The sequence below is a fragment of the Myotis daubentonii genome, chromosome 5, assembly GCF_963259705.1.
Source record: "Myotis daubentonii chromosome 5, mMyoDau2.1, whole genome shotgun sequence".
Taxonomy (NCBI): domain Eukaryota; kingdom Metazoa; phylum Chordata; class Mammalia; order Chiroptera; family Vespertilionidae; genus Myotis; species Myotis daubentonii.
Genome location: NC_081844.1, coordinates 27,906,928 through 27,933,590, shown reverse-complemented (window position 1 = coordinate 27,933,590; position 26,663 = coordinate 27,906,928). Strand labels below are relative to the sequence as shown.

General features: G+C 50.8%; 1 protein-coding gene across 2 annotated transcripts in view; it reads right to left on the bottom strand.

Moving 5' to 3' along the window:
• OLFM2 (olfactomedin 2) overlaps positions 1-26,663 on the bottom strand; it is a 67,124-nt gene that overhangs the window by 1,493 nt on the left and 38,968 nt on the right. For both annotated transcript variants that reach the window (XM_059696884.1, XM_059696883.1), the window contains exons 2-5: positions 3,353-3,502; positions 1,636-1,782; positions 1,186-1,405; positions 745-851 (exon numbers count right to left, since the gene is read on the bottom strand). In XM_059696884.1, coding sequence (XP_059552867.1) covers positions 745-851; positions 1,186-1,405; positions 1,636-1,782; positions 3,353-3,502 — 624 coding nt within the window. The remainder of the gene's footprint in view (positions 1-744; positions 852-1,185; positions 1,406-1,635; positions 1,783-3,352; positions 3,503-26,663) is intronic.

Below are 26,663 nucleotides of genomic sequence, written 5' to 3'. Positions count from 1 at the left end.
CTGTGATCAGCACCTTCATCATCATCATCACTCATCAGCATATTCATTAGCCCTAGAGCCCTTACTAGGGCTGGTTACTGGGATACACATCTTAAAAACTTCAATGCCAACATCATCACGACCCTTTTGAAGATAAGGAGATTGAGTATCCAAGACATGAAGGAACCCTGGTCAGCTAAGAATTGGTGGAACTGAAATGCAAATCCAAGTCTGATTCCCAAACCCAAGCTCTTAACCACGTGGTTGAACCACCATAATCCCTGGGAGGCCAATTTTCATGGCAAGGATATCAGTCACTAGCATATCAGTCACTAGTCACTGGGCAGTTAATGAATGGTCCCTCTAGATCAGAGGTGATTGGCAATTGTGGACTCAGAGGCCACTGGAAATCCAAAGGTCTCTGGTGGTGCTGAGTGGAGGGTTGGAGAGAGCTCTAGTTCTTGTGAAGGCACAGGTTACTAGATAGTTACTTAAAGGTCAGTGGTCATTGGGAGCTGGTCAGTAGTACCAGTAACCATTAGTCTCTATTCAGTCATCAGAGGTCAACAGACTTGGGGATTCATAGGGCTGGAAGGTCCTTGATCACTTGGTAGTCACCAGTCAAGGGGAGGTGCGAGGGCTCTGAAGATCCAAAGACACTTTGGGCTACAAGAGAATCGTTGGTGTGAAATCACCAGGCACTTATGGGCAACCACAGGCTGTCCCTCCCAGGTTCCAACCCCTGCGGTGGGCACAGTTACTCACCCGGCTGTCCGCACTGGGGGCCATCGTGTCGGTCATCCAGGAGCCGAAGCGGGACCCCATGGCTCGAATGGTGATGGGGTTACTGACCCCAGTCAGCTTCCCACAGCCTGAGAGGCAGGAACGGGGGGAATAAGGGAGTCAGGGGTGGAAAGAGCCCAAGGGAGGTAGAGCCAGGATAAAGTGGGACTGGGAAGAGGTGGGACCAGGGGTGAGAATGGATCCAGAGATCTGGCTCCAAGATGGAGTTAAGTTGGGGGTGAGGGGCTAGAAGTCAAAGGTCAGGGTCATTTTCAGCTTTGGGGTCTATTTGTGGCCTTGGGAAGGGAGATCAAAGGTCAAAGTTTAGATGTTAGAGGTCAACATTGTTTGGCTTCTGCATACACAGGTGGTACTGGGATTGGACATGGAGGTAAGGGGTCAAGGTCAAGGGTCAAAGCATACCCAGCTTCTGGGCGCAGGCATGGAGCCGGGCCTCCAGAGCCATCACCCGCTGCTGCAGGTCCTCATACCCGTAGGCACCCATCTCCTCCTGGATGGCTGCAAGACTGCCGGACAGATTCCTCACCTCTTCCCGCAGGCGCACAACAGTCCGAGTGTCGGCCTTATACTGCTCCAGGACCGAGCTCAGGGGCAACAGCTCCGTCATCCTGTCCTTCAGTTCCTGCTCACCAAGACGGAACTGTCGCTAATCCCTATCCCTGACCTTTAACCAGACATGAATGACTCCAACCTTTGACCCACAGCCTCACCCCCTGTCTTTGACATTTGGCCCATACTGGACCCTAGATTCCAGCCAACCCTCAGCCTTCCCAGATGCAATCTCACTCTTAGAAAAATGGGCAACATTCCCAATTCTTCCTTTGACCTCTGACCTGACCCCAAAGGACCCACCTGGAAGCTCTTGGCAGAGAGGGACCCATCAGCTGCCCGGAGCCGCGCATCCAGGCTCCGCATGAGGGTCTCCATGCTGCGCACGTACTGGAGGTCACGGTACGTCCGCAACTCAAGGACCTCCATGGACTGGGAGACATTCTGGACCTAGGAACTGGGAGGGTTAGAGACAGCCAGACTCCTGCCCCCAGCCAACCTTCTCCTCCCCTGATCTTACCAACAGCAAGCCCACCCATCGGCTCCGCCTGGAATGGCCACCATCGCTTTTCACCTCTCTCCTCTCCTCCCTCACCTCCTGCTCCCACCCTAGCCCCCAACAGTCAGTTCTTCATAGAGCAGCTAGAGGGAGTTTTTCAGAAGGAAGACTGGATCTCCCTTCCCCTGTAGACTCTGCAGGCTGGTTCTGCCCCCTTGCCTGCCTCTCTCCATGTGCATCCACTCCAACCACCAGCCCCTTTCACTCTCACAGATTCTGAGTTCCTTTCCTCCTCAGGGTCTTTGCACCCACTGATCCCTCTACCTGGAGCACTGTTCCCGTCGTCTTCCCACAGCTGGCTCCTCATCATTCAGGTCTCAACTCCAGCATCACCTCTCCAGAGTAGCCTTCTCTGATCACCATCTCAAGTAGATACCCACTCCCCCCTCACCCAGTTATTATCTTCCCAACTATGACTGTTATCCGAAACGGGCTTATTCACCTGTTACCTTCAGATGGGATCCTCAGAGGCAGACCCGGTATCTAGCATGTCCACAGCCAAAGCTCTAGTGCCCAGCATGGGTCCTAAGCAGATTCTTAATAAGCACTTTTTGGCTAAGTGACTAAACTGCAATTCCCTAGCCCTTGGCCTCCTAACCCAGACTGAAGGCCCTCTAGCTCCCACCTCCACCTGGGTCAGGTGAACTCAAAGGCAAGTTGTTGAAATACACAGGCTTTCCACATGACATTGGAAGTTCTCAACAGCCTGATACCCACCCTGGCCACCGCAGAACATGATACAGCCATTGTAAACAATCAGGGACATCGCATGGATGCCCCAAACTGTGGGGAAAGCAATTCTGGTGTAGCGGGTAGGGCAGGATCCCGCCGAGTTAATAGGTGGGAGACTCTTTTGATGACAAGGGTCTCTTTCGTTCTCTGCCAAGCCTCAGCTTCCTCCATTATAGGGTGACGGTGGGAGGTAGCTGGGCCCTTTCAACACCAACATTAGAACCGTCGAATGGGCAGGCAGCTGGGCAGCGGCAAGGGCAGCAAGCAGTGTATAAAGGGCACCAAGTCTACAAAGGGATGCATTGAATGAGGACCATTTTCCATTGGCAATGATCAGAAGGGGAAGGAATCCTCATACGAGCCTCTTGGGATAGAGGGTGAGACCCCTCCTCAAGGGACACAAAACACCTTCTTAGCAGGTGAGTACGACAAACTAAAGGGCTGAGTGGGGCGTGCACAGTGAGGGTGGAGCTCACACATGCAGGAGACAGATGCTGCCACTGGGGTCCTCTTTCCTCCTGGAGCCCACACAGAGCTCAGCTTCTCCGCCAAAGAATCACTGGACAGATACTAACTAAAATGCCCATCTGGAGGGGAGGCCGGTTGTCTGCCGGCTCCGAATGACCTGCATGGCTAGACATGGCCCTGGCTGACCTGGATGGGGGCGGAGGGCAAGATGAGAATTGGGAGACTTCTCCGAATTCCCCAAAGAAACCAGAAGCGTCTCACCTTCTCCATCAGCTGCCGCAGCTCTCGACTCCTGCCATCTCGGGCGCAGGTGCTCTGTGCGGGGATCACGGCCGTGCAGATGCATTTCCCGTCGGGGGCCTGGGCCGAGGTATACAGCTGCCAGCCTTCTTCTGGGCTTTGGAAGAGGGTCTGTGGGGAAGTCACGGATTAGGGAGCAGGAAGCCAGTGGGGGACGCACCCAGCCCTCTCTGGAGGAGAAAGGGGAACTGGAGAAAAACGGATGCCTTTACTGGATCCCTGGAATGTGCAGAGTGACTGATGCATGGGACCCCATATTACAGATGACAAGGTTGAGGTACGAAGAGTGAAAGGACACAGCAAGGAATTGTGGGATCTGAGCCCTTCCACGGGCAGGAATTTAATCGCTCGCACACATTTGCGCACACACAACATTGCCTCCGTAACCACCATTAGAAATAGGGCTGCTCGTACCCCCAACCCCAGACCTCCCTTTCTGCTTCCTCAGCCCGGAGACACATAAGCTCCGGATACACCTCAGAGACCACTAAGCACAGCCCTACTGTTGTCCCCTCCCCGTATCTGCCCCTGCTCCTGGAAATGGCCACAGGGTGACAATCCTCAGGGAGACTTCGGGACCTTGAATAGAAGCCATCACCTTAAGACTCCTCCCAAGTAAAACTTCAAGTTAGTTGCTATAGCTCAGGTAATTCCGGGATCTATCGCGGCCGTGTTTGCAAGCCATGATCCTTGGAATGCTGGTGATCTTACCAGGTGAGCTGGAAAAAGGGTCCTCTGTGGTCAGATAAGTCTGTGCATTGTTCAAAAAACACTGACTGCCAAAACTCTGACATTTCTTTTAGCAATATTGTTTTCTGATTTACCTCCGGCAAGGAAAACGAAAGCAAAGTAAATCAGACTATATCAAACTAAAAAGTTTTGCACAGCAAAGGAAACCATCAACAAAACAAAAGACAACCTACTGAATGGAAGAAGATATTTGACGATCTATCTGATAAGGGGTTAATATCCAACATTTATAAAGAATTCATACAACTCAACACCAAAAAAAAAAAAAAATCCGATTAAAAAATGGGCAGTGGATCTGAGTAGACAGTTCTCCAAAGAGGACATACACATGGCCAATAGACATGACAAGATGCTCCATGGCCAGGTAGCTCAGTTGATTACTGATTCGGGTATTGTCCTGATACGCCAAAGTTGCAGGTTCGATCCCTGGTCAGGGCACATACAAGAAACAACCAATGAATGCATAAATAAGTGAAACAACAAATTGATGTTTTCTCTCTCTCCCTCTTCCTTCCTTTCTCTCTCTCAAATCAATCAATAAAAAACAAATTTTTAAGGATGCTCAACATCACAATAAAAAAAAAAGACCACAATGAGATATCACCTCACACCTTTCAGAATGGCTATCATCAATAAATTCAACAAACAACAGTGTGGTGAAGATGTGGAGAAAAAGGAACCCTCATGCCCTGTTGGTAGGAATGCAAATTGGTGCAGCCACTGTGGAAAATAGTATGGAGGAGCCTCAAAAAATTAAAAATGGAACTACCTTATAACCCAGCAATTCCACACCTGGGAATATATCCGAAGAAACCCAAAACACGAATTCAAAAAGATATATGCACCCTTATGTTCATTGCAATGTTATTTACAATAGCCAAGATATGAAAGCAACCTGACTGCCATCAGTAGACAACTGGATAAAAGAGATGCAGTACATATATACAATGGACTATTACTCAGTCATAAAAAAAAGAATGAAATCATTTGCAACATCATGGATAGACCTAGAGGGAATTATGCCACATGAAATGAGTCAGACAGAGAAAGACAAATACCACATGATTTCACTTATATGTGGAATGTAAAGAACAAACAAAACCGCAACAGATTCATAGGTGCAGAAGACAAACAACATTGCCAGATGGGAGGGGGTTGGGAGGGCTGGGTGGAAAAGGTGAAGGGATTAAGAAGTACAAATAAGCCAAACCGGTTTGGCTCAGTGGATAGAGTGTCGGCCTGTGGACTGGAGGGTCCCGGGTTCGGTTCCGGTCAAGGGCATGTACCTGGGTTGCGGGCATATCCCCACTGGGGGGGCGTGCAGGAGGCAGCTGATTGATGTTTCTCTCTCATCGATGTTTCTGACTCTCTATCCCTCTCCCTTCTTCTCTGTAAAAAATCAATAAAAATATATTTAAAAAAAAAAAGAAGTACAAATAGGTCGTTACAAACAGTCACAGGGATGTAAAATACAGCATAGGAAATATAGTCAATAACATTGTAATAGCTATGTATGGTGTCAGGTGGGTATCTGGATTATCGGGGGGATCACTTCTTAAATTATATAAATGTCTAACCACTATGCTGTACCCCTGAAACTAATGTAAAATAATATTGAATGTCAACTGTAATTGAAAACTAAAATGAAATTTGAGAAAGCATTGACTGCCCCTGGCTGGAACATGCTGGGCCTCCAGATCAGGCCCCCTGGAGCTTCTGGAGTTAGTCACCAGTCCCAGTCCTTTTGTTTTCTATCAGGGCATGATGGCCTCATTTTGTTCAACAAGTATTTGTTAAGCGCCTACTGTGTGTCCGGCTCTGTTCTGGATCCTGAAATCACAGAGTGAACAAAACACACAAATACAAAAGCTCCTCTAGGAGTACACATTAGAGAAACAGACATCTATGTATATAAAAGCCTAAGCAGCCTTCCAACTGTCCGACCGGTAGCTATGATGCACACTGACCACCAGGGGGCAGGTGCTCAATGCAGGATCTGCCAAGCTGCCGTGACTTGGCAGCTGTGGTTCTCCGGTGACGCACCCGGGACGAGGGAGGAGGGAGCCCAATTCTGAGGTGTGTCACCCGAAAACCGCCCTTTTGCAATCTGGGACCCCTCAAAGAGCCAGTTTCGGCCGGATCCCCACAGGCCAGGCCGAGGGACCTCACCGGTGCACGAATCCATGCACAGGGCCTCTAATAAAGAAATAAACCATTAAGTAAATGTCCAGTATTTAAATGGTGATGAGTGCCAGAGAGAAGTAATGCAGGGAAGAAATGATGGGCCACAGGGTTAGAGGTGGTTGGGGTTGCAATTTTAGGGTGGCCTGGGAAAGCCTCCATGAGAAGATGCATTTGAGTCAAGACCTGGAGGAGAGGGAGAAGCCAGGTGGCTATCTGGGAAGGATGTTCCATGCAGAGAGAACGAAAGGTGCAAAGATCCAAGAGGCAAGATCCTGCCTGGCGTGATTAGGAAACACGGGAAGGGGCTGGTGTGGCTGCAGCAAAGGGGTAAGTAGTGGTGCGGGGGCAGGGAGGAGGGAGAGGAGAGCAGGGAGGGGACAGGGCCGCATGTTCGGGGCCTGCAGGCAGTGAGGAAGATGAGAAGTTTGCTCTGAGTGAGGTGGGAGTCATAGAGGGTTCTAAACAGAGGATAGACATGACCTGAGTCAGGTGCTCTCAGGCTCCCTCTGGCTGCTGTGGGGGGAACAGACTGTGGGGGTTAGGGAGCAGGATGAGGGCAGGAGACCAGGGTAAAGGTGACTGCACGTCCAGGGAAGAGATGGGTGGTGAGCGTAGAGGTGGAGAGATGACAGGTGGTGAACAGAAGTGGGAAGTGAAAGACGCTGGTCCCATCCAGGATGTATTCCTACAGGCACTGAAGAAATTCTGATAAAAGCCCAAGAGTTTTACAGAGAAACAAAGCCCTATAATAACTGATCATTTGCAAGCCATTAACTAACTGAGCGCCCAGCAGAAGCCAGGCTGTGTTATGCACAATCCTGGAGTCTCCAGCTATTATACGCCCACCCTTTTCTCTCCCACTCAATAAAGTCTTTTTTTGAAAAGCGTATTAGGATGTGAGTGAGTGATATAATTGTACAGGCGAGCTTGACTCCTCACTAATTTGTAAGAAGCTACCGTAATTCGTCATTGTTTGTGCCTATGTACAACCTTCTGAAGTTGGCGGAACCCCTGTTTACAAGCCCATGTCTTCCCTGTGGAGGAATGAAGTCACTCGCCTTCCCAGACGCCCCTGCCCGCAGGTCTGATTCAGGTAGGGCCAACACTCCTGCCTCCGCAGTCTTGCGGCAGCAGCACCCGGATCACCCAATGCCAAGGGCTTTCTCTGGGGGCCCCAGCCCGCTCTGCCTTTGCACTGGGCAGCCTTCTCCCGCCCGCAGGCCCCATCCATGCCTCGTAGGAGTTAGTGATGAATACCTCCCTCTCGCCTCCCTGGCAGGAGAACTCTGAGCTGTGCACAGTACTGTTTCCTAGGGGAGCCCATTAGGACCTGTACTCCAGGTGCCCACAACAGCACGCTGCTCACCAGCTCACCCTGCATGGGTTTCCTTCCCTTCTCCTCACTCCCCGCACTGGCTCCTCTTGGGATCACCTCCCAGGGGAATACTTGTACTCAACTCTTCTCCACCTCTGCTCCTGGGGGAGCCCAACCCAACCCAAGAAGGGTGAGTCAAGAAAGCTTTCCCCTAGTTTCTGGAAGACCGTAACTAGCTTCGCCTCCTTTCACAACAAATTCAGTTCCTAAAACACACACACACACACACACACACACACACACACACACAGCAACAACAACAAACGTGAGTCCAAGCTTCCCCATCCACGTTCCCTGGCTCTGATCCCCAAGCAATTTGGACGGAACCCCCTCAAAATTCTCACTTGTGCAGAGAGAGACCAAGCTGCCCAGTTCAACCTAATTAACTTCTCCTCCCTACATCCCCTAGACTGTGCTTTGCAGCAAACAATCCTCGTCCTCTCAACAACTGAAATACTGGATTGCAAAAGAGAAGCGGGATTTAAGTGGGAGGAGAGGCGGCCTCCGCGGCTTTCCTAAAATAATTGTCTGCGTGGACACCCCTGGCCAGAGTGCTCCCTGCAGCAGAGGAATTAAATGCCTGGGGTTTGGCCGCCAACTCTCAGCACGGCAGAGATCGCCAGTCGTCAGGTTCAAGATCAAATACCACACAGGCAAGTTCATGTCCCCAGGCCCACTGGGGTGTCCTGGAAGGCTTGCTGTTTGAGGGTCCTCGCGCCTGCTCTCCCAGGCTGGGTTTAGCTTGGAACCAAAGTCATGAACTCTTGGAGGTCACAGACCGAGGGACAGAGCATGGCCTGTGCCGTGGGAAATGCTGTAACAGCAGGTGTGGGAGCCCAGGGGTGGCCTGTCTCACCTCAGATGTGGCAAATGCTCCCCAGAAGCCAGCCGCTGTCTTGGCTGAGACGCTGGTTCCAGAGTTTAATATTCCTGCTAATGGCCTCTAAGAGGGTAAGCTATGTGCTCAGTGGCCGCTCCTCAGATTGTCTTTCTGGCTGGGGTTTTTCAAATACTTTCGCCGAGGCTGCTGCCCCAATTAAGCCGATGTCTCTGTAACAGATTCAGGATTGGCTGAGTCTGAGAAATTCACACAAAAAATTTCTTGCTGTCACACCCGGGTCTCAGTGCCCAGCTCCACCACCCACGCCTCGGTTTAAAAACAATGCCTGGGTCGTCCAGGGCCGAAGGGATTGCTCCGAGGTCCTGGGGGCAGCCAGCCAGCCAGCCAGCACTGGCTGCGGGGGACTAGCCAACAAGAACAGAGCAAGCAGCTGGCTCTTAATAAGACAAGGATATTATTGCATTTGAGGCTGGACAATTTAATCAGGAAGCAGAAGTGGCTTGGGGCTTATACATGCATTTGTACCCTGCCTCGTTCCAGAGAGGACTCGAGTGGTTCACAAGGATATGTAAAATACCACAGATCGCGCCAATTAAACAGAGGAGTGGGAATTAGGTGATCCTGGAGGACCGTCTGCCAATCCCAAGCCAAAGCTCGGCGGTTTCTGCATTTGTATGTGACCCAGCCAATCCAAGTCCAAGAATTCAGCCCAGGGGAATCATGTGGACGAACAATTGCTACAAGGATGCTCATTAAAGTCCTGGGCAAAACTGGACAGCTGGAATTTCCCCCTCATGTTGTCCAATCAGGAGTATTGATTTCAAAACCTAAGGTGCATTCACAGGAGGGAAAACCATGCAGACATTCAAGTTGGGGATTAGTGGGGATTTTTATTGCCATCTTCAAGGGTATCTTATTTTCTGAGTTTTCCACAATGAATGCAGATTGGTCTGGCAAAGATTTTTTATTTTTTTGCAAAGGAGAAAAGGAAGACAGAGAAAAGCAGGGACACGGAGCCAGAAGCGAGGCTAAGAAAAACTGGTCCCTTAAGACCCCGAACAGCCAGCATATGCTTGGGCCATAAATTTGGCTCCTAGCTCCTTAGCTGCCAACTCAGAAAAGGAAAGCTGGTCATTTCTGCGGCTCCCAGTGTCCTGAAAGCAAGCGCACCAGATGCTCGGGAGAAAGCTCAAGTATTTTGGTACCAAGAACAGGCAAGGATCTCTCCCACGGCCCTCCCAGAAAGGAGTCTGTGTGGTGTCACCAGCAGCTTTCCAGACACCACGCTTACGACAGAAACGACCCCTTCCTCCGCTGTCTCTTATGCCCACTCGCATGGCAGAGGAGAGCCACACGGTCAAGAACAGTGTCCTGGGTCCGGCTGCCTGGGTTTCTGTCCTGGCTCGGCCACTCACTGGCTGTGTGACCCGGGCAACTCGGTGAACCTCTCTGCGCCGCCACTTCCTCATTTGTAAAAAGGACGTGACCACTGTGCCTACCTCGCAGGGTTGCTGGGAAGCTTGCATGTGTTCACACTAAATGCACGAGCAATGAGAACAGTCATCAGAAGTGTTTGCTGCTATTGATGGTCGATTCTAACCCTCATGACACTCTGACTTCCTGAAGTTAAAATGGTTGGAGCTTGAGTCACTAAGTGGAGACGATCTGGAAGGACTGATGGAAGCCCTGTGGAGTTGGGGCTGAGGCTGCAGTGATGAGGAATCACGGAGAGTCCCATGGCGCTGAGGAGTGAGCGAGAGAGGGGCCCCGCGGAAGACGGGCAGAGACGCTCGCTGTGTCTGGTCCCCACGCGGCCCGGCGGCTTCCTGTCTTAGGACATGGCCTTGACGTCGTTTGGCGGAGGCGAGTCCTGCTTCATCTTCACCAGCCATCAACGAGGCTCGCAATGCCGTGTCCTCTCTGTGCCATCTTCTCGTTGTCCGACCCTTGCTGGAACACACCATGCTTTTTCTCACCTCCAGGCCTTTGCACTGGCTGGACCCTCTGCCGTCAACACTCTCACCCGTCTCCTGGCCAGGCTCCCTCTTCCCCATTCCTGGGGCTCAAGCATAAATGTCTTTTCCAAAAGCAGCCTCTGCTGTACCTTTTCCAGTCACCCACCTCCCATGGCATCCTGTGCTTTTCCCAATACAGTGGCTCCCAACCTTTATTGGCCATGCCCCACCTAAGCCTCTCTAGAATCCTGATGCCCCCCTGTGACATGTGATTCTTATTATTCAAAAAGTGAACTCCTATTCACGTGGAGGAAGCCTAAAAGGCCATTAACTTAGTCTAAACAAGCCTCCAAAGACCACGGCATCCATGAAAGAGAAAAATAAGAGAATGAAAGGACAGTTGAAGTACTGAGGAAGAAATCACTAAGCAATTGTTTTAAAAAAATAATAATATGAAGTGATATGAAAAAATAGCAAATAAAGTTTCAAAACATATAATAGAGAACTTAAATGTCACAATATATATTTATATACTGTATATGAGGCCCCTAGAACCATAAGAAATGCAAAAAAAAATCACTGTTAATAACTCATTCTTGAATTGCTCCCCTTAAAAATCAAATTGCCCCCCTGTGGGCGTGTGCCCCACCTTGGGAACCACCGCCCTAATCCTTCTATTTCTTACGATATGTTAAGCATTGTTCTAAGTACTTTGCATGTTTTGACGGATTTGACTCTCACCCAGTGCTAGGAGGCAGGCACGGTCATTCATCCTCCTCTGAGAGGCAAAACAACTGGGTGCAAGAGGGCTCGTGTCTCTTGACCAGCGTCTCACAGCCTGCAAGTGGTGGACCTGGGATTCGAACCCGTGCCATCTGGCTCCAGTCCGCAGCACCATGCTTCACCTCCCCTGTCCTCCTGCAAGCCTGATCACAGTGACCATTAGGACCACATGGGTGTGAGGAATTCTGTGTGCTTTGCTCATCACCTCTCTTGTACCTTTCCCCAGGCCTATCACAATGAATGTTTGTTGAATGACTGGATCTAGTCGGCCGGTGGGACAGAGAGCAAACATCGCCGCAGATCTCCCGTGCGTTTCCCCTTCGGTCTCTCCCGAGAAGGCATGTTCTGAGATCGGGCTGCAGACAGACACCCCGTGGGCTCCGGGGCAGCGTGGCTTCCCTCAGAAGGGTGGCAGGATGGCCGCGACAATCGATCGGGGACACGCTTGCCTGCCACTGCTGAGCTATGACAGGCGCCATGTCCCTTTGGAGGGCTTGAGATAATCGCAGGCTGCCCCTGTCACACCTCGAGGCATCGGGCAAATCCTCTGAGTGATAAGCTTGACAGGCCTTAAAGAAGATATCAGCTCATCCTCGCCGAGAGGGAGAGCTGCGGCCTCCCTCAGCCTGAGCAGCTGGGGCTCTGCCTGTGAGAGCCTGTGGCTGGGGGCGGGGCCGGATGGAAGAAACCTCTCTGTCCATTCATTCACTCATTCACTCACTCATTCATTCACTCATTCATCCTTTCATTCCCTCACAGTGTAATTAACCCATCTTGCCCTGAGAGGCTGTCCAGGCTGGCAGCACAGCGCAACCCTCTCTAAAGCTACCCAAGTCTTGGCAGAGCACCCCAGCGCCCCTGAGCCCCAGTCCAAGCCAGTGCTTATGTTCTAGCATGCCTTCGTCTCTGCCAGCACAGTACTGATGTGGACCAATAATCAATGAAATAGACTTTCTCGGGAAAGGCAGGAAGAGACACAGGCCTCTGAGTTCAACTGACTTCCTTCCCCGGAGTCCAGGGAAGGGGTGGAGGAACTTGCCTTGTGCAAGGATTTACAAATACGAAGACTCAATGTAAATTCAGAAATGAGCCAAGATTTGGAAGCAGTCCAAGTGCCCACCAATAGATGAGTGGATTTAAAAAAAAAGGGGGGGGGGGCGGGCTATGATACATTTACACAATGGAATACTACTTGGCCATAAAGAAGGAAATTTGACCTTTTGGGACAGCATGGAGGGACCTGAAGGGTATTATGCTAAGTGAAATAAGTCTGTCAGAGAAAGACAAGTGCCATATGATTTCACTTGTATGTGGAACCTAATGAACAAACGAAATAGAAACAGACTCATAGACAGAGAGAACAGACTGACAGCTCTCAGAGGGGAGGGGGAGTGGGGCAGGGTGAAAAAGGTGAAGGGATTAAGCAAAGAAAAAAAATCATAGACACAGACAACAGTATGAAGATCACCAGAGAGAAGGGGGGTATTGAAGGCAGGAGAGGGTAAAGGGGGGATAAATTGGGATGGAAGGAGACTTGAATTTGTGTGGTGAACACACAATACAATATACAGATGATGTATTACAGAACTGTAGGCCTGAAATCTGTATAATTGTATTAACCAATGTCACCCCAATAAATTCAACAAAATAAAATAAAAACTTAAATTTTTTTCAGAAATGAAAGAGAAGTTACAATGGACACTCCAGAGACACAAAGGACTACGCAAGAATACTATGAAAAGCTGTACAGCACCAAACTCTATAGCCTAGAAGAAATGGGCAAGTCTTTAGAAAGATAGCCTTCGTAAACTGAATCATGAAGAACTGGGAAATCTAAATAGACCAATCAAAAGTAAGGAAATTGGAACAGTCATCAAAACCTCCCCAAAAATAAAAGTGCAGATTTAACACCTATCCTTCTCAAACTCTTCCAAAAACATTGAAGAAGAGGCAATACTTCTTAACTCATTTTATGAGGACAACATTACCCCGATACCAAAACCTGGCAAGGACAACACAAAAAAAGAAAATTACAGATCAAAATCTCTTGATGAACATAGATGCAAAACTCCTAAACAAAGTACTAGCAAATTGAATACAACAATGCAATAAAGAGAGAATACATCACGGTCAAGTGGGGTTCATTCAGGGGTGCAAGGATGGTTCGACATATGCAAACCAAGCAATGTGATACACCACATTAATAAAATAAAGGACAAAAATCATATGATCCTGTCAATAGATGCAGAATAAGCATTTGACAAGAGACAACATCCATTTATGATTAAAGCACTCAATAAAATGGGTATAGAAGAAAGAAAGTGCCTCAATATAATGAAGGCTATCTATGACAGACCCTCAGCTAACACACTCAATGGTGAAAAACTAAAAGCTTTTCCTCTAAGAACAGGAACACCACTTCCTCAGCATTCTCCTGGAAGCCCTATCCAGAGCAATCAGGCAAGAGAAAGAAATAAATGCCATCCAAATTGGAAGGAAGAAATAAAATTGTCACTTTTTGCAGATGACATGATTCTACATATAGAAAACCCTAAAGACTCCACTAAAAAAACTATTAGAATCAATAAACAAATACTGTAAAGTTGCAGGATACAAAATCAATGTACAAAAATCCATATACACTATACAGAACAATGAAATGTCAGAAAAAGAAATTAAGAAAGCAGTTCCATTTGTAATTGCAACCAAAAGAAGAAAATACCTAGGGAATAAGACACATGAAACGGGTGCGGCGGTTACAAACCTGGAGGGAGCCCCGGCTGGTGTGGCTCAGTTGGTTGGACGTTGTCCATTTACCAAAAGTTGCTGGTTTGATTCCTGGTCGGGGCACATGCCTGGTTTGTAGGCTCAATCCCTGATGGGAAGCATGCAGGAGGCAACCAATGGATGTTTCACTCTCGTATCAATGTTTCTCTCTCTCTCCCCCTCTTCCTCTCCCTCTCTCTCTAAAAATCAATTTTAAAAGATCTTTTAAAAAATGATCAAGAGAGGTATCTCTGATGCAGAGGACCTCCCCGATTCCATCCCCCCCACCCCCCACCCCTGGCACCTTGAGGAGGGAGAGGTCCCAGCCCCACACTTGGCCCTCAGGGCACCAGTGCCCACACACAGACTCACAAGCACTCACCCTAAGCTCCAGAGAAGGGACACCAGCTCACAAAGCAGCAGGGACAGACCAGCCGGTGTGGCTCAGTGGTTGAGCATCAACCTATAAGCCAGGAGGTCACGGTTCGATTCCTGGTCAGGGCTCTTGCCTGGGTTGCAGACTTGATCCCCAGTGGTGGGAAGGGGGCGGGAGGGAGGGGGGCATACAGGAGGCAGCCAATGAATGATTCTCATCATTGAGGTTCTATCTCTCTCTCCCTCTCCCTTCCTCTCTGATATCAATACAAAATATATTTTTTAAAAACTTTTTAAGGCACCAGGGATGTACGAGGAGGAACCGAATTCTCCGGCTTCAAGGCGAGGGCTGGAGGGGCAGCTCTCTCGGGGCAAAGTGCTGGCCGGCAACATTGTTCCTTTGTGGAGCCCTCCACACACGCAGCCTGCAGGCACAGGTCGGTGCCAGATCTGAGTCGCCATCCACCCAGCCAACACTGATCTCCCTGCCCTAGCGATTCTCTGACACCCACCTCACCCAATTCACGTGCCTGGCCTGAACCTTCTTCAGAGGCTAATCCACACAAGAGGCACTGCAAACCTTCCTAAAATCTCTCCAAGGTCCCAAAACCCCAAACAAGGGATGGCTGGCCTCCAAGTGCCCCGTCCCTCCTGCTAACTGGCCTCCAGACTGGCATGAGTGGTCACCAGCCTCGGTTCACAGCATAACCACGCCCAGGCCCCTCCAAGCCTAGCACATACAGCTACCAACTTCAGAGCACTTCCCAGCTTCCACCAGGTGGTCAGATGGAGTGGCTGACCTTCCACCGGAAGGTCAGATGGAGTGGCTGACCTTGGCCTGCCTCTGAGCCCTTCCCAAGAGGCCCCAGAACCAACACTCCTGGCAGCTGGGGTCAGACCGCACCAGGGCACCACACAATTAGTGCCGCAGATGACACGCGCGAAGGGTGGGCTTGGCAGACACCAGAGTCCTGCTAAAGCGATGCAGCTCTCGGGGAGCAGCCCACACACAACTGAAGTCACAGCCGGTCCGCACAGCCAGTCCGCCGGAGGGTCAGTCTCACTCACTCATGTGCCAACTACATCAGGGCTCACCTACAAGAGGAAGGGACCACTACCCACACCAGCGACACCCCTGGAACACCTGGCTCGGGTGATAAGTGAGAGTGCGCCACTGGGCCCCCAGGACACCTACTCCATAATGCCGGTCTGACAAGGCTAGGAGATCTACCGACCACACAGAAGCAAACACAGAGCGGCAGCCGCAATGAGGAGACAAACACACATGTCTAAAATGAAAGAAAAGGGGGAAACTCCAGAAAAAGGACTAAACAAAACGGAGGCGAACAGTTTTCCAGATGCAGAGTTCAAAGCACCGGGTATAAGGATGTCCAGTGAACTGAGGGGAGGAGTAGAAGGGAAAGAGAAGTGGAGGATTTCTTCGATATTTGGAACCCAGGTAATGGAGCGGATGAATGGGGGTGCCATTTATTGAGCTGGAGAACGCTGGAGGAGGAACCCATGGGAAGTGGGGGAGGAGCAGCTTTGGGGAGGGGATGGAAATCAAGGCATGTTCAGGTCATGATGCTGTGACCACATTGAAGGGAATATGTCAAGTTGGCATATGGGAAGGGGAGCAGAGAGATGAGCCTTTGGGTGCTGTCAGCAGACAGATGGGATCAAAAGTCACAGGAATGGATGAAGGAGTGGGCCAGGCACCAGCCACCCGCCACCAAGGTTCTGTTTTATTTAACACTTCAGAGCTCACACTGTGCACAGACTGAATGTTTCTGGCTCCCCAAAATCCATACGTGGAAACCTAACCCCCCATGTGCTGGCATTTGGAGGCGGGGCCTTTGGAGTGGAACTCACGCCCCGAGGACACAGCAAGACGCGGGCTACGACCAGGAATCCGGTTCTTAGACACTGAGCCTGCCAGCCCCCACAGGTGTGAGAAATAAATGCCTGTTGTGGAAGTCACACCGTCCTTTGGATTTTTGCTACAGCAGGGGACCCCTTTCTCTGCCTCCTGTGCTCAGCACTGGCTGCACCTCCGCTGTGGCTTCAGCTCCCACTGGTAGTCACACTCCTGGACTTCGTCTATATCACCTCTTCCATCCGACCCCCAGTCCTGGGGGCTGGGGAGGGGGGGGAGTGGGATAGAGGCTCTCTGCTATTGCTCATCTCTGAGTATCAGCTTCATCTTCTCTTCAGTTGCTCATCTCTTCCATCATCTCGGTAACCAAGCCCTGACTTAAAATCCCTGAAATACCTAGAAGAGTTTTATTTCTCTAGTCAGCCCCTGAGAGCTGCTCACTAAATACCTGTGCATCAACAGGTGGTTGTAGAGTTTAACAGCTCAGGCTGCTTAGGTCCAAATTCTGATCTTTTCCTTCCTGTGTCACCTTGGGCAAGCTTAACCCCTCAGTGCCTCTCTTAACCTCGCTGCTTACTCATCTAAAAGTTGGGATCTGCCCGGCCAGCGTGGCTCAGTGCTTGAGCTTCGATCTATGAATGAGAAGGTCACGGTTTGATTGCTGGTCTCGGAACATACCCGGGTTCCAGGCTTGATCCCCAGTGTGGGACATGCAGGAGGCAGCTGATCGTTGATGTTTCTATCGTTGATGTTTCTATCACTCTCTCCCTTCCTCTCTGAAATCAATAAAAATACTTTTTTAAAAAAATAAATAAAAGTTGGGAGCATAATGGCTGGGCTTTACAAGGTGGTTGTCAGGATGGTGAATTAGTACGTCAAGAGTCAATCACAGGCCCTGGCCAGTGTGCTCAGTTGGTTGGAGCATAGCCCCGTGCACCTAAAAGTTGCTGGTTTGATTCCCGGTCAGGGCACATACCTAGGTGGTGGGTTCGATCCCCAGTGGGGGCCCATATTGGAAGAAACCAATTGAGATTTCTCTCATACATCTCTCTCTCTCTCTCTCTCTCTCTCTCTCTCTCTCATCAGTAAAATATATACTCCAGTGAAGATTAAAAAAAAAAAAAGTCTCAGAAGGAAGGGGGGAGGGGGTCAGGAAGAGATTAACCAAAGATCTCATATGCATTACCCATGAGCACAGACAATAGGGTGGTGGAGGCCTGGGGCCAGGTGGGAACCAGGTGGAGGGGGCGATAGGAGGAAAAAGGGAGACATCTGTAATACTCTCAAAAATAAAGATTAAAAAAAAAAAGGAGTCAATCACAGCACCTGGCACTGTACGAGTGCCCACCCAGCGACGGGGAGCCTTTAAATCAACTCACAGAAACAGCCCTGTTCCAGAATTGTTCCCTGTTCCCCGCTGACTTTTTTAAAATAAACTTTTTCTTTTGGATTTATAGAAAAGTACGAAGATAGCACTAAGCTCCCATATGCCCCTCACCCAGTTTTCCCATTAACATCATTACATATATCCACGGTACATGTGTCACAACTAAATAGTGCGTCACCATGACTACACTCTAGACATTATTTGGATTTCTCCAATTTCTCCACTCATGTCCTTTTTCTTTCTTTTTTTAAAAAAAAAATATATTTTATTGATTTTTTACAGAGAGGAAGGGAGAGGGATAGAGAGTTAGAAACATCGATGAGAGAGAAACATCGATCAGCGGCCTCCTGCACACCTCCTACTGGGGATGTGCCCGCAACCAAGGTACATGCCCTTGACCGGAATCGAACCTGGGACCCTTCAGTCCGCAGGCCGACGCTCTATCCACTGAGCCACACCAGTCAGGGCTCATGTCCTTTTTCTGGTCCAGAATCACACCCAGGACCCCACGCTGTGCTGAGTCGTCATGTCCCCTTAATCCTCTCCGGTCCATAATCGTTTCTCAGTCTTCCTGGTTTTTCACCACCATGATAATGTTGACTAGCGGTCAGGGATTGTATAGAATGCCCCACTGGCTTATGAGGGCAGGAACGGAGTTCGAATTGTCCCTGCGTCTCCCCAGCCCCATGCCGGCACGCAGTAGCGCTTCACAGCCGCTTCCTGAATGAATGAATACATGAATGGCAGTCATTTATGGCTTTATCCTCCCACACTCCGCGTTCTGCAGACATCCCTGCCAGAGGCTAGATCTAGAAAAGTTCACAGCGGCATAAAAGCCCTTCTCCTTTCAGAAAGAAAGATTCACTTTTGATCCCTTTTGGTAGACATCAAGGGTTCATTTCTTTAATATTGTACAAAAGAGAAACAGCGACATTTGCATCCGACAGTCACAGTTTTCAAGGCAAACCGGAGAGATCTTTCTACCAAAGCGGGGTCTCTTCCTTCACAGAGCTGCCCCTTGGGGTCTCTGTTTCTCCCTCCACCACCTTTGGGCCTCTGGCAGGGGCGGAAGGAAGTGAGGGGCTCCGGGAGTATCCACACTGGGATGTCCTCTTTGCCGCAACCCAAGGAAACGTAGAACCTTGCAAAGTTGCCGAGAGCCGGCGATGAATTAGAAGCTCTACTTCCCCTCCCCCCTGAACGGCCCAGTATTTACCACAGGGACCGACCGGCCTGCCTTTGGGTACACAGAGTGTGCCCTCTTTCTGACATTAGCTGGTCAGAAGTGGGAATTCCCTTTCACCATGCAGGCCTGCGGGCCTGGCTGCTTTTTCTTTCTCAGCCCTTGGAGGCCAAGCTGAAGGCAGGGAAGGTAAGAGAAATGCCCACGGTGAGTAATTTCCCCATCACCACGGTCCCTGCTGCTGGAAGACGCCTGCCCAGCTTTAATCTCTCGACTGAAGTTTGTCAGAAGTAAAAATGAGCCTGGGTGAGCTCTTCAGACACTTGCCTCGACGTACAGGAATTCAATTTCTGGCACGGGCATAAATTTGCAGCCATCAGCGCCTGTGGTGGGGGCTGGGGCTGGGCACACTGGCCGGGGATAGATTGCTAAAATCAATCCGTCAGCACGTGGAAAAGGTCGTCATGGGGTAAATTTATCTTCCGTGGCTGGCCAAGGCATGTCACACGGGTAGCTGCAGCCGCCCCTGCGCAAAATGGAGGTGCTTGCTTGCGAGGCTCCCGGGGCGGGCGAGCGGGGGCCGCCTGGGGGAAGGCCTTGAAGACTGAACAGTGTGGCCAAGGAAAGCAGCCCGGGAGCCTGGGGGTGGGGTGGGGGCGGAGGAGAGAGTCTGGCAAGCAGTGGCTCCACCGTGTCTGCATCCCTCCCCTGAACCTGGTGGCTCCTCTGGGTACCCCTGATGTTATGGACGGAGTTGTGTTTCCCCTAAATCCCTATGCTGAAGTCCTCACCCCCAGGCCCTCAGAATGTGACTGTATTTGGAGACAGGGCCTTTAAAGAAACCACATGAGGGTAGGCCCCAGTTCAATATGGTTGCAGTCCTTACAGAGAGATCAGGGCACAGGTATGCCCAGAAGGAAGACCAGGTGAAGACAGGAGAAGGGGGCCACGGGCAAGCCAAGGGCAGAGGCCTCAGCTCAGGAACCAACCCGCCCCTGCTGACGCCTTGTTCTCGGTCTCCTAGCCTCCAGGATGGTGAGAAATTAAATCTCTGTTGTTTGAGCTGCCCAGTCTGGTATTTCGTTATGGCAGCTCGAGCAGACCACTACCCTCTCCTGCAGCCATGGCTCCCCCTGAGGCCCGAGGGTAGCCGCAGCTCCCCTTCGCTGCTGACCCCAGAGGTCTTCAACGCCCCCTTGCTTGTGCTCTTACCCCTGCCCACCGTTCTGATGAGTCATTTGTTGGATTCTCTCTAATCATCCTTTTTGAGGGAGCCAGGTTTCGCACCGGGACCCTGCCAGACATAGTCTCCACGAGACTATGGGGCCACACAGGGTCTTGAATAATGGACCCAGAGTTCACCCTGAGGGGGTGGGAAGCCACGAAGGTTGTGTGTATTGGTTTGCTGGGGCTGCCATCACAAAGTCCCCAGACTGGGGAGCTGCACAGAAGTTTCATCGCTCACCATTCTGGGGCTGGAAGCCCAAGAGGAAGGGCCGCCAGCGCTGATCTCTCCCAGGGCCTCTCTCCTGGGGTTGGGGGCGGCCACCTTCCCCCTGGGTCTCCCCACGGTCTTCCTTCTGTGCCTGTCTGTGTCCTAATCTCCTCTTACTTTTTAAAAAATATATTTTATTGATTTTAGAGAGGAAAGGAGAGGGGGAGAGAGAAACATCAATGATGAGAGAGAATCATTGATTGGCTGCCTCCTGCACACCCCCCACTGGGGATAGAGCCCGCAATCCAGGCATGTGCCCTTGGCCGGAATCAAACCTGGCTCTATCCATTGAGCCAAACCAGCTAGGGCTCTCCTCTTACTTTTTTAAAATATATTTTTATTGTTTCCAGAGAGGAAGAGAGACAGAGAGAGATAGAAACATCAACGAATCACGGATCAGCTGCTCCTACAGGCCCCCTACTGGGGATCAAGCCCACAACCCGGGCAACTGCCCTGACCTGGAATCAAACCGTGACCTCCTGGTTCATAGATTGATGCTCAACTACTGAGCCATGCCAGCTGGGCCTAATCTCTTCTTATAAAGACACCAGTCGTATTGGCTCAGTGGTTCTCAACCTTGGCTGCACATTAGAATCACCTGGGAATCTTTTTAAAATCCTGATTTCTGGGCCTCATCCTCCAGAAATTCTGTTTCTTTGTTACTAATGTTGTGGCCCCACCCCATAACAAAGAAACAGAATTTCCGGAGGATGAGGCCCAGAAATCAGGATTTTAAAAAGATTCCCAGGTGATTCTAATGTGCAGCCAAGGTTGAGAACCACTGGATTAGGCCCATCTTAATAACCTAATTTTAACTTAACTACAGTGGTGCCTTGACTTACGAGTTTAATTCGTTCTGAGACCGAGCTCGTTAACTCAAATTACTCTGTCAACTCAATGCAAAAAATCTGCGGAGAGACAGCTGGTATCTCAAAAAACTCATAAGTCAAGGCCCCACTGTATCTCTTTCAAGACCCTTTCTCCAAATACAGTCACATTCTGAGGTCCTGGGGGCGAGGACTTCAACATATGAATTGGGGGGCGGAGGGGAGTTCTGCCCATAACCGTGTGTGAGTGGGGGAGGATCTGGTCAGGAAGATCATGGAGGTAGACTGGCCAGGGCACGACAGACAGAGATATCTGCCAGTGAACTGCAGGTGGGTACCTGGGGGGCTGAAAACTCCATCTTAGGATTTTTCCAGAGCTTTCAGAGAAATGAATCCCACAGACAGAAAACAGCTCCAGCCGGCGGCAAAGCACGTCTCCGCTCAGAGGGGAGGGGGCATGGCGGCCACCTGGGTCAGGGAGCTCTTTGTTAGGGAGAATGGGCCCGGTGAAGGGAAATCGATTCTGGCTAAGCGCTGAGCAGCTGCTCCCAGCACAAGCTGCGAGGGAGAGGCCCTCTGCCCCGCTCCTCCAGGGCCGGGACAGGAGCCAGCAGGAGGCTGAGGGATGTTATTCCAGGTGGCAGATCCCAAACGGGCCTTCAATCAACACGCATTGTGGCCGCCAGTGCCTGTGTCCATCTGAGCTGGAGTTTCAGCATCACCTCCATCCTGGGCACTCACCAGAGACCAGCCTCATGTAGCGATGATCACTGTCCCCACTTGCCAAGCGCTGCCCGTATGCCAGACACTCTACATGCACGACGTGTGCCTGAGGGACCTCCTAGCGGCACCTCCTAGCCGGGTGACCTTGAGCGGGTGACTTAAACCTCACTGCGCCTCAGTTTCCCCATCAAACAGAGCTAACGGTAGCACCCGCCACCTCGTAGGATTGTTGTGGAGGTTAAATGGGTGCCCGTGCAGAGCTCCGAACCACACAAACAAGAGCCCTGTAATGTCGGCTACTGATACTGTCTCTGCTCACCTCACAGCAGCTTCGTGAGGTTGGCGGCGTTACAAACTGAGGGTCAGGGAGGAAAAGTCAGGTGGCAGTGGCTGGTGCGCCACCAGCCTGTTAAGGGTCAGAGGTCATGCCTGACGGCTCATGGAGGAAATTTAACGTGGGGAATGCGGTGCTGAGGAGCCAGAAGGGTCGAAAGAGGGCAGGGGAGAAGGTGAAATAACTTAAAGAATAGCAACTGCAAGAAGCTGCAGGGCTGGCAGGGCAAAGGGAGGAGGAGTGTGGCTGAGCCCAGGAGCTGGGCCACTAGGCTGCCTGAGTGGATGCCAGGCGGGCACTAGACCCAGGGAGGAGACAGGCCCTGCCTGCAGCAAAGAAACTGGGAGAAATCCCTCAGGTTCTTTCTTCCTCCCTTCTCTAAGCTCCCACCATGGCCTTCTATTGGCTGAATTTAACAGGAAGCCAGTGAGCAAGGAAACCTGGAAAATGTAGTTTTCAGCCAACTCCCCTAAGACAGAGAACAAGGGAAGGGCGAGGAAGGAATGGATCTGAGGGACACCGGGTAAATGACCAGCTAGCTAACAGGACTCAGGACCCAGGCTGCCTCCCTCTAAAATTGTCTTAGTTACTGAATTACACACTCAGGGAGCTTTGGCTCATGTCTACTGTCCCGTTTCAAACCCTACCATAAGCCTATGAAAGAACAGTGATAATGCTGGATCCTTCTTGTCCAAAGTTAAGAATTAAGTTTAAAAGTCACCTCCTCAGGGAAGCCTCCCCTGGTTGCCCCCTTAAAGAAACCCTTCTCAGTCCCCCTCTCCCAGCCTGACATTTGTCATGCAGAAACCACACTATATCTTTGTTGGCTGGTGTGGTGTATGACCCACTAGGAGGGACATGCACAAGGACCTCACGTCTTGATCTCTCCCATGTTCCCAATGCCTAAAAGCACTTGGCACGTAGTAGGTACTCCATAAATATCTGCACACGTTTTTAAAACCTTGAGGTAATGGTGCTTGCTCTATAGTATATGAAGTGGCAGAGCTGGAATGACAAACACAGGTCTGGGAGCTGTACAGATGCTGGTATTTCCTCTCCGCTGCACTCCTGTCGGCTGCCCCAGGACTCTTCGAACTCTGTGCATCCTCCAGGGCTCAGAGTAAACGTCACCACCTCCAGGAAGCCTTCCCCATCCCTGCAGACAGGTCCCGAGCTGCTGCTGTGTGTGTCTCCACAGTTCCCTGCCCCTCCCCTCTAGCAAGTTTCTTATATTTTATTCTCTTCCTTGCCGAGGTGAGAGTCTGTGTGTCCTGTTAAACTGTTAGCGCCAAAGGGGCAGGGCTGAGGTCCGTCTTTCTTTTTTTTTTTTTTTTTAGGTCTTTCTACTTTCCCACTGTGGCCCCAACACCAGCACATGCTGGACAGGGTAGGCGTCATCATCAGGTCAGGAATGAATGAACGAATGAATGAATGTCTCTTGCACATGGCAAGTCCTCAATGTCACCTCTTTCTGCCCCGCTCCCCACACACCTTCTGTCCCATTCCCTCAGGATCCCCTCCCTCCTTCCCCTCCCTCTTGGAGTGGGTACAGGGGCTCTGGGATTTTGAAGGAGGCACGGGGTTTAAGGCAGTTGAGTACAGCTCCGAAGCACATAGACCCCAGAGCCTAGTGACCTGAGTTCAAATCCTGCCTCCTCCACATTCCAGCTGTGTGAACTCGGGTAAGTGATTTAACTTCTCTGTGCGCCCATTTCCACATCTGCAAAACGGGGGTGAGAGCTGTGCCGTCCCCTAGGGCCGTGGGAGAATTAAAGGAGCCGTTCCGACCTATGTCGGGGCAGCATCTCTTCCCCTCAGCTCCCTTCTGCAATCCCCAGGCAATCTGGGAAGCGAAGGGCTGAGGCTCTGGCACTTAATGAATCCAGAAAGGATCTCAGCTGTGTCGCGGGAGCTCCGGTGCCAAGTTGGCCTGCTTTCCATACCAAGAGAGCTGAGAACAGGCCCTGGTGTCAGACACCCAGGCTGTGATTGGCACAAATGCCTGGTGCTCCTCTGACCCTCTTTGGGGGAGCCTGGGGCGCTGCCCAGATCCCCTCCCGCCTGGGTGCACTCACCCTGCAGCTGCTGAGAGTGAAGGCCCACAGCTAGCACCCGTGACCTTCTCTGGAGACCTGCCCTTGGCTTTTGGAGCCAGCACACCCTGGAGACATCCTGGAAGTGTTCCCCACCCCTGGGAGCAGCCAATGATTGATTGATGGGGGGACCCAAAAGCCCACCCCTTCGCAGTACAATTTACCTTCTGGAGGGAACCCCACCCCGTGGATCAGGCCAAGCTTAGGCCTTACTGGAAACTTCCTCCTCGGCCAACCCCTTCCCCGCTCAGTTCTACTTCGCTTCGGCCCCACTCCCAGTTAATCATGCACTCAGGAACCCAACCTAACATGGGGGGGGGGGGGGACAATGACCATTCACTGTAAGGGAATATTTATGTGGGCAACCCTTCAAAGCCCAAAGTCACACCCAGGCACCAAGTTCTGTCATTTCCACCTACATAGGCAATCCGTCAGCCAACCCCGAGAGGACCTCTCGCTTCAAAATGCATCCCCCATCCTGCCCAGTCCACCCAATCTACATGTGCAGCGCCCGTCGCCCCCGAGGCTCACTCGGCTGCGTTCTTCTGTATAAAATTCCCTACTCCTTGGCCCTAGATTAAATGCATCCTGTTTCTTGCCTGTCTCCTCCACGGGCAGGATGATTATCACTTTGTTCAGTGCTGTGTTCTCCCGTCAGAATAGCGCCTGGCACGTAGTAGGGACTCAATAAACACTTCTGGAATTAAAGAATGAGTTCTTGAAATGCATTCATTTACAGGCGGTTTTCATGGTCTCTTCCTTGTACAGCTTCATCATCAGAATCTACTCGCTGCTCCATCTCCCAATGACCATCGACCCAGTACAGTTGCCTCTGCCCTGGCCCCCGACTCCCACCCTCACCTCCCATAGTCTGTTCCCACCACAGCAGCCTATGGGCACCTATGAGCACCTGAGTCTGGTCGCTTTTTTTCTTTCTTTCAAATGCAAGCGGAAGTTTGTTTAGAAAGTCACGGGGTAGAGAAGGGGAGCTAGCTGGGCTGTGTGAGCTCAGGAAGGAAGTTACAGAGGCAAGGAGTGAGAGAGAGGGCAAAAGTAGGCACCTGAGAAAAGAAAACGGGCGTTGGGGGGGTGGGGAGAGCGAGAGCGAGAGAGAGAGAGAGAGAGAGAGAGAGGTCACATTCTTTCTCATCTCAAAACCCTGCATGGCACTCATCCAGTGTGGCTCAGTGGTTGAGCATTGACACAGGAACCAAGAGGCTGCTGGTTTGATTCCAGGTCAGGGTACGTGCCCTGCTTGCTCGATCCCCAGTAGGAAGCATGCAGGAGGAAAATGATGTTTCTCTCTCATTGATATCTCTCTCTCTCTCTCTCTAAAAATAAATTTTTAAAATCAATAAAAACATATATTTTTTTTTAAATCCTGCATGGCTCCCACCTCACTGGGGGTAAAAACCAAAATCCTCCCCATGGCCCACAAGGCCCAGCAAGATCAGCCCGGCCCGGTCACCTCCCGCCCCTCACGTCCTCCATACTCCCCTTAGCTCCCTGTGCTCCAGCCACACCAGCCTCCTCGGCCTCCTCGCTGCTCCTGCGACACCCAGAGCATGTTTCTTTTACACCCAGTCTTCGCACAGGCTATGCCCACTACCTGGAATGTCCTTCTACTGCCTTCCAATCTTTACTTAAACGCCATGTTTCAAGAGCACTTCCCTGAGCTCCGCTCTCCCCCAGTCAGACTACATGTTTCTCAGCACTAGTCGTTCCCCTGCTTTATCAGCCTCCAACACATCGTTTGCACATTCATTTTGCGTGATACCTTTCTTCCCCTCCAGATGTCAGGCAGGGATTTTTTACCTTTTTCTGTTCGTTGCTGTGTCGCCAGCACCTAGAGTAGCGTCTTTCACACAACAGGCACTTAGTACCTATTTGTTATTTTTATTTGTTGGTATTTTTCTCAAATATATTTTTATTGATTTCAGAGAGGAAGGGAGAGGGAGAGAGAGAAATGGAAACATCATTGATGAGAGAGAATCATGGATCGGCTGCCTCCTGCACACCCCACACTGGGAATCGAGCCCGCAACCTGGGCACATGCCCTGACCAGGAATCGAACCGTGACCTCCTGGTTCATAAATCGATGCTCAACCACTGAGCCACGCCAGCCAGGCTATTTGTTATTTTTAAAAATCTGCACAGACCCTATGAGGCAGGGACTCTCAGCATACCCCTTACATAGATGAGGAAACCAAGGCCCAGACAGGGGAAGTACCATGCTTAAGCCGTGGGTCAGAGGGTAGGCCCATGAGCTGAGGCCGAGGGCCTCTATGCTGTGTGTGTGTGTGTGTGTGTGTGTGTGAGATTACA